Source organism: Equus quagga, chromosome 10, assembly GCF_021613505.1.
Source record: "Equus quagga isolate Etosha38 chromosome 10, UCLA_HA_Equagga_1.0, whole genome shotgun sequence".
Classification (NCBI taxonomy): Eukaryota; Metazoa; Chordata; class Mammalia; order Perissodactyla; family Equidae; genus Equus; species Equus quagga.
Genome location: NC_060276.1, coordinates 111,574,433 through 111,582,733, shown reverse-complemented (window position 1 = coordinate 111,582,733; position 8,301 = coordinate 111,574,433). Strand labels below are relative to the sequence as shown.

The 8,301-nt window shown below is 42.4% G+C and overlaps 1 protein-coding gene across 1 annotated transcript; it reads right to left on the bottom strand.

Moving 5' to 3' along the window:
* Positions 1–946: 946 nt before the first annotated feature.
* Positions 947–2,682, bottom strand: LOC124246018 (elongation factor 1-alpha 1). The gene has a single exon (XM_046673896.1). It carries the CDS (start codon positions 2,616–2,618, stop codon positions 1,230–1,232), a length of 1,389 nt encoding a protein of 462 aa, XP_046529852.1. The 5' UTR covers positions 2,619–2,682; the 3' UTR covers positions 947–1,229.
* Positions 2,683–8,301: the final 5,619 nt, after the last annotated feature.

Here is an 8,301-nt window from a genome sequence, read left to right as displayed (position 1 = left end):
TTATACCATGGAAACTGGCAAATGCTCCAAATCTGAGCTTTTTTTCTAAAGAGAAAGTTGTTAAATATTTACAACTGCCTCTAGGTATTAACACAAATGGGAAATGGTGAGGGAACCTATGAGGAAGTTTTGAGCATCTAGGAGTGGAGATGAGAGGGATCAAGAGGCAAAGAAGACGGTGTTCTATCCATTCTCCTACCTCACCTGAGCAAGAGGATTTGAACCAAATAGAGGGGACTCTACACAGCAGGAACGCTGGGAAATAAGCAGCATCATTTGGGTATCTATGTTGTGACCCAGAGCAGGAAGCGGGCATTTTGTCAAGTGATTTTTGTTTGTTTGCTTGCTTTGTAAAAGATGGCTTCAAGAGTGCCATGAGGACTGAAGGAAACTCCATCTCTAGCAATACTTGTGACAGAGAGCACTAGTAATAACATCAGTACCTGGGTGCGTTTCTTCAAAGCTGCAGCCGAAGACCGGGGTGGGCTGATTCATGAGACTATATGAGATACTCTCTGTGGACTCTCAGAAATAAAGTTAACTTTGAGGGAAAGGCTGGAGACACAGTGTTAGCAGGTTAAGGACTATGATTCAGCTCTATTTGGGCGTTAATAATAACGTTACCTCATTTGTACCTCTGCTTGTGAGACATGGGGAACTTTGGGTTATGTTATTTTGTCTGCCCCATCAGATTTGGTTCACATTTGTCTGTGTGATAGGCAGACTTCTAAGGTGGTCCCTGATGATTCTCACCTCTTGATGTTCACACCCCTGCATAATCCCTTCCTGTTAAGTGTGGGGAGGACCTAGTGACATGCTCCTAATGAATAGAATATGGTAAAGTCATGAGATGTCACTTCAGTGATTAAGTTATAAAAGACTGTGACTCATCTTGCTAGTAGACTGTCTTTATTGCCTTCTTTTTTTTTTTTTTTTTTTTTTTTTCCTCATTAAACTTTGTTTTAATGGGTCTCAAAATTCTGTGACAGATTTTTGGTCAAGTTGTTTCCATTAAAAAGTACTGATTTTAAAAACTAATAACTTAAAACTGCCACACAAAAAACCAAATGGTCCACAAAACATTCTCCTTTCCTTCTGAAGGTTTTACGATGCATTGTTATCATTAACCAGTCTTTTACTATTAAACTTAAATGGCCAATTGAGACAAACAGTTCTGAGACCGTTCCACCACTGATTAAGACTGGGGTGGCAGGTATTGGGGATACTATTCATTTAGCCTTCTGAGCCTTCTGGGCAGACTTGGTGACCTTGCCAGCTCCAGCTGCCTTCTTGTCCACTGCTTTGATGACACCCACAGCAACCGTCTGTCTCATGTCACGAACAGCAAAACGGCCCAGAGGAGGATAGTCAGAAAAGCTCTCAACACACATGGGCTTGCCAGGAACCATATCAACGATGGCAGCATCACCAGATTTCAAGAATTTGGGGCCATCTTCCAGCTTCTTTCCAGAACGACGATCAATCTTCTCCTTCAGCTCAGCAAACTTGCAAGCAATGTGAGCTGTGTGACAATCCAGCACAGGTGCATACCCAGCACTGATTTGGCCTGGATGGTTCAGGATAATCACCTGAGCTGTGAAGCCAGCTGCTTCCATTGGTGGATCATTTTTGCTGTCACCAGCCACATTGCCACGGCGAACATCTTTGACGGACACGTTCTTGACATTGAAGCCCACGTTGTCCCCAGGAAGAGCTTCGCTCAAAGCTTCATGATGCATTTCAACAGACTTTACTTCAGTTGTAACATTGACTGGAGCAAAGGTGACCACCATGCCAGGTTTCAAAACACCAGTCTCCACTCGGCCCACAGGGACAGTACCGATACCACCAATTTTGTAGACGTCCTGGAGGGGCAGACGCAAGGGCTTATCAGTTGGACGAGTTGGTGGCAGGATGCAATCCAGAGCTTCAAGCAGCGTAGTTCCACTGGCATTGCCATCTTTACGGGTGACTTTCCATCCCTTGAACCAAGGCATATTAGCACTTGGCTCCAGCATGTTGTCACCATTCCAACCAGAAATTGGCACAAATGCAACTGTGTCTGGGTTGTAGCCAATTTTCTTAATGTAGGTGCTGACTTCCTTAACGATTTCCTCATATCTCTTCTGGCTGTAGGGTGGCTCAGTGGAATCCATTTTGTTAACACCAACAATTAGTTGTTTCACACCCAGTGTGTAAGCCAGAAGGGCATGCTCACGGGTCTGCCCATTCTTGGAGATACCTGCTTCAAATTCACCAACACCAGCAGCGACAATCAGGACAGCACAGTCAGCCTGAGACGTGCCTGTAATCATGTTTTTGATGAAGTCTCTGTGTCCGGGGGCATCAATGATGGTCACATAATACTTGCTGGTCTCGAATTTCCACAGGGAGATATCAATGGTGATACCACGCTCACGTTCAGCTTTCAGTTTATCCAAGACCCAGGCATACTTGAAGGAGCCCTTTCCCATCTCAGCAGCCTCCTTCTCGAATTTCTCGATGGTTCTTTTGTCGATCCCACCGCACTTGTAGATCAGGTGGCCAGTCGTGGTGGACTTGCCCGAATCGACGTGTCCAATGACGACGATGTTGATATGAGTCTTTTCCTTCCCCATTTTGGCTTAGATTTTGCGGTGGTTTTCACGACACCTGTGTTCTGGCGGCAAACCCGTTGCGAAAAAGCTCTTTATTGCCTTCTTAGCTTGCACACTTTGATAAAGCAAGATGCCATGCTAGAGAGGTCAACATTGCAAGGAACTGAGTGCAGCCTCCAGTCAACAGCAGGGAACTGATCCCTCAGTCCAATAGCCCTTGAGGAACTGAATCTTGACAACCACAGAGTGAGTGAACTTGGAAGTGTATCCTTCCCCAGTTGAGCTTGATATGAGATCATAGCCTTGGTCGACACCTTGATCACAGTGTTGTAAGGAGTGTCAGAGCCAGAGGACTCACACATCTAAGCTATGCCTGAATTCATGACCCACATAAACTTTGAGATAATAAATTTGTGTTGTTTTAAGCTGCCAGGTTTGGGGGTAATATGTTATGCAGCAGTAGGTAACTAATACAGGCTGGGATAATACAGGCTGAGAGGCCACAGATGTTTGTGCATTCAGTTTCAGACTGGCACTAACACTCAATCATGAATCCTACTGCAAAAAAAATTAAAAAGGATAGTTAAAAGATGGCAGGCTATTAACAAAGGTAATACCCAAGGGTGTAAAGAGATACAGTGACAAGCAGATAAAGACTTTGGAAAGTCATGTAAATGTAATTTCAAATGCTGATTGTCAAGTATAAGGCAAGGCCAAGGCCTGACACATTTGACCAGTAAAGAAACATGAACCCTTTTTAGATTCAGACAATTTATTACATAAACACTGAAAGGAAGACTAGCCACAGATGTCAGTTCCTCATGGCCCTTACTCAGGGAAACACTGAAATAAAAAGGGCTAGATGACTGTAACATCAATGATTGGACATTTTCTTGTCTGTGAACAAGAACTCTTTTGCATTGTTATCAGTAATCTACAAATTACAGGTGTCAGATAGCTCCCACAAAACCAGAAGCAAATAAAGGGGAAAGGTATATAGATCTACACTGAAGCACATTTGTTTTACACCACTGTTTCAAGTGCTGTGAGGGTATTAACTCATTTAAGATTCACAATGATGATTTAAGAGTGGTAATATTATTCTCAGCATTTTGTAGAGAGAAATCTAAGGCACTCAGAAGTTAAACTGAGCCATTCAAAGTCACACAAAATGAATGGCAGAGCCAGGCTTTGAACTGGATCTATGCTCTTAGCCTCCATGCTCTCCTGTCTCTGTGGTAAGCCAATTAGCTTGGTTGGACAAAGGTCCTGAGGAAGGAACTATGGAAAAAGAAAAGCTCCTGACTTTTGTGGTCAGGAGCTGTGGAGAACTGAGAAAGGATGAAATTCAGGTGATCAGGTTGTTCTTTATCTTCCAGAAGCTACTATGCTTGTTGTCCTCTATAAAGGAGAAAATAAACTAAAAGTGAAACAAAATGAAGCTTTGGAATACACCTAAAATTTATATAATGTCATAAATCAATGTTACCTCAACAAGAAAACATGAAGCTTCTGTGAGGGGCAGTGTTTTCTTCCTTGTATAGACAAGAAAACCAAGGCACAGAGCAAGTGTTGTTCCTGAGACACTGGCAACTTGAGAACAGCCCCAAAAACTACTAAGAAGAATCTTTATCATGTGAGAGCCACATTTCCCTCTTACAACGACCACGTGGGCATCCTCAGTGGCAGGTAGTGATGAGCTTCTGTTGCTGGCCTGGAGGCTCAGAGACAGGAAACACTGGAAACCCCCACTTGGCACAGAATACCCCTTTTCTCTCTAAAGCAGTACTTCTCGATGGTACAATCCCCCGACCCCACTTCCCACCCCAGGGGACATTTGACAATGTCTGGGGATTTTCAGTTGTCACACCTGGAGAGGGGGGTGCTACTGGCATCTAGTGGGTAGAGGCCAAGGATGCTGCTTTATATCCTACCAAGCACAGAACAGCCCCACCACAATGGTTGGGAAATCCTGCCCTAGAGGAAGGAGTATGCTGAGTCACTGACTCACACCACACTGAGCATCTGTAAGAAAAGAAGAGCATGGGCAAAGAGGGAACAGATTGATGAATATAAAAGCAAGCAACACCTGCTTCATCCTTTGGTGAAATGGGTTCCTCAAAACAGCCAATAAGATGGATCAACAGAGCCCTAAATTGGTTTCCATCTTAAATTATTGGTTTTGTGTATCTCCTGGAAAAATCAAATATCTGGCTCATAGCTGGAGCCAATAACTGAGAATCACGCCATGAAATTTAGTCTAAGTAACCTTTTTCCATGCCTGCAACATCCTCAATCAACAATTGGGATCATCAGGCACCTTGTAAAATGCCTGGACATCCATTTTTCTGGATTCTAAGTAGACTCAGAAATATGGAAAATCTGAGGTGCTTCATTATTCAGCCACAAAATTGATTCAGTGAGAGCCCACAAGCATAACCACTTGAACTTAACAGGTGCATTAGTATAATAGCAAAGCCAAAAAGCCATTCGGCCATTGACAGATACAAACAAGCCCAAGAAGTTTAAAGAGAACAGCCTTCCCAGAATAAAACCCAAACATATGTTGGAGAAATAAAGTAATCCTACCAACAGACGATCCCTCTGTACCAATATAGAAGAGAGAGGGAACACAATTTATTTTAAGAATAGGCACTACCAGATTTACAGGCATGTAAGCTAGCTCAAAAGTACCTACAGAGTCTGCACAGAATTTTATACAGGTTTCCACAGTGGAGTAGAAGAAAGGAACAATGCAGTCTTCTCATATCTCCTTGAGAGGTAGATGGATTCACCTTGTGACAGTCTCCTGTATACTTCACAAGAGAGCTAATTTTGGAGGTAAGTGTTTACAGTGCCAAAGATCAGAAGGCTCCTGACCTTTCCTTGTAAAATAAAAAGGTCTGGCCTCTTATTGGCCCTGTTATGTTTTCAAGGAAACACTCTAAGGAGAGGAGGGTGAGGAAGCAGCCACTTCTCCCTCCTCAAAGAAAATTCATCATTTTACCCTTATGCATACAGAGAGAAGACAAAGTAATAAGTATTTGATTAGCTCCAACTAAGCACCAGGCATTTAGAGTACAGTCAATTATTATCATCCACGGTAGTTACGTTATATAAAGTCACCATGAACACTGAGTTAGCAAACACTGAGTTAGCTCCTAGGGGAAATACAGGGTTATGTTCCTGCTATCGTCTGGTAATATTTTCATCAACCAATCAATACATAACCTTGTTTTATGTGTTTGTGTTTAAAGAAACTTTAGTTAATGGATGTTGCTGATTCATTAACATTGAACTCATAGCCAATAGCACTATAAGTTGAGCATGAACTAAGCTTATATCTAATACATGTATTTTCTCCATAAGGCATATCACAGCCTTCTCACACTTAGCAACACCAGACAGCACTTCAGTACTATGCTTGCGGGTTATTTTAAACAGTCAAATCACCAACAAAAATGCAAAAAATATGGCACTAAATAGATCAGAAAAAGGGCACTGTTTACAATATGAGAGCTGAAACAAGAAGGCAGAGTGTTCCCTCAGCTGGGAACATGTGCTTTGAGCCACCCAAATTTTTTGCAACACTGTGCATCTCTGTGAATGATTGTGGAAGAGATGCAAGTACAGCCATATGCCACATAATGACTTTTCAGTCAATGACAAACCACATATACAATAGTGGTCCCATAAGATTAGTACAATATAGCCTAGGTATGTCATCTAGGTTTGTGTAAGTGCACTCTATAATGTTCACACAACGATGAGATCACCTAATGATGCATTTTTCAGAATGTATCCCCGTCGTTAAGTGAGGCATGACTGTATTGATTTTGGGTTACAAATAAATTTCAGCAAGCAGGAGAATTCACAAATACAGAACTTGGAGTAATGAGGATCAACTGTATATGACCCTGTTTAAATCTTACAGTGATCTTGCAAAGCAGACATTGTAATCTCTGTTTTACATAAAAAGAGTACATTCAGAAAAGTTAAATGACTTGTCCAAGATTACGAAACTAGTAAGTGATTGATCTGTTGGTGAACAATTCTTGGGTTTCCATTGCACCATGCTAGGACTTGAAGTCTACTGAAGGTCATCCAACAGCAGCAGTCAGGCAAAGTAGAAAAGATCAGAGGACTTAGAAGTCAAGACACATTCAGGAGCCGTCCTTTGGCTCCTATTAAGACCACTTCCTAATACAGTCAAACACACTCTCCAGTTACCACCTTTATATGCTCTTCTCTAAGTGGGCACTGCCTTTCAGAAAAAAGTAATGAAACATCATCTAAATGGAAAAGTTGAAGCCCAGCCAGAAAAGGACTACTTTACAAAAACTGTAAATGTGGGGGCAGAAATTTGTTCCTCCTGAACCAAATCTCCAAGTTACCCGATATGGTGACTTTGAAGATTTCACTGTTAATAGAAAGATCAGCTGGCAGAAAGGTGAGCAATGTTCTCCAACTTAAGGCTTGCCTTGCCTCATGCAAATGGGTCAATACTTAGCCTGAAAATGGCATATTTACCTAGTCTGACTTTTCTGAAACTTCTATCGGGGGTTTCAGATATCCCAGGGAACATTTTCAAAGACCTTGAGTTTTGGGGCCCATTGGATCAGTAGTGCAACAACTGCTTTACCTTGTATGTGGAGTCATAGTCTCTCTTGCTCTGAAGGTCAGTCCCTTGGTCCTCTATCTTCTGCAAGCTTTCCATCACTTCTCCTACTGCTGCACTAATTCTTGGGCATGTAAAGCCCCCAGAGACTTCCTCCAGCATCCTTAATGAAAAAAATGAGTTGCATCACTGAGGCTAGCATGGTCCTGTGCTCCAACCTGGAGGAGAATCATCGCCCCTACATCCTCCCTCCTCTCTTTCTCTCAGTGAAGTGACCGCTGGTGCTGCTGGCTCCCAGCTTGAAAAGATTCACTTATCTGAGGCTGGACCCTCCCACATCAGGGGAACAGGGAACTTCAGGACAGTGGCCTGCAGCCCAAGCAGTCAGCAATTGAAATGGCAAAAGAGAGGAATGCTAGACTGGCTATGTTTGCGGGCACGTAAGGGAAGCTCCAGGAATTCGCTGAGTTTTTCCTGGAGTAGCAGGAGAGATTCGAGGGAAGAACTGGTTTTGTCAATTCTGGGTGTGGGATGAAGAAATACTGCTTTGTAATTATTATTGAGACCCTATTTTATGACCAGGCCTGGTGAAACATGGAATGTGTGCATTGGGTCAACAATGTGCTCCCCAGAGCTCATAGAAAGGTGTTCTTTTATACTAAGTCTAAATATGGAACCATTTCTTTCCTCCCTTCTGGAGAGGTCTGTGGCTGTGTACATCAGTGCAGAGTTCTATGAGTGGTATATTGCCATGGGCACTGATTGGGGATATTTTAGGATTATAATACCTGGCCTTAGTTTAGGGGAATGGAAAATATTTAGTATTAGTCCATATTCAATGCCTACATTTCAAATGATATTTCCTATAACTTATAAACATTGGTAGTTTAAAGGAAATTGGGGCTAACGGAGAAGACAGATGAAAGGAAATAAATTCAAAAGAATTCTTAATATTCTTCAGATATCCTTGTTTGGCACCTGGCTGAGGATAAGTTATACTTTTTTAATATAAACTTCATAGTTTAGAGAGTAGGAAGTTTCCAGGTGCTGGCCCCGTGGCCGAGTGGTTAAGTTCGCTAGCTCCGC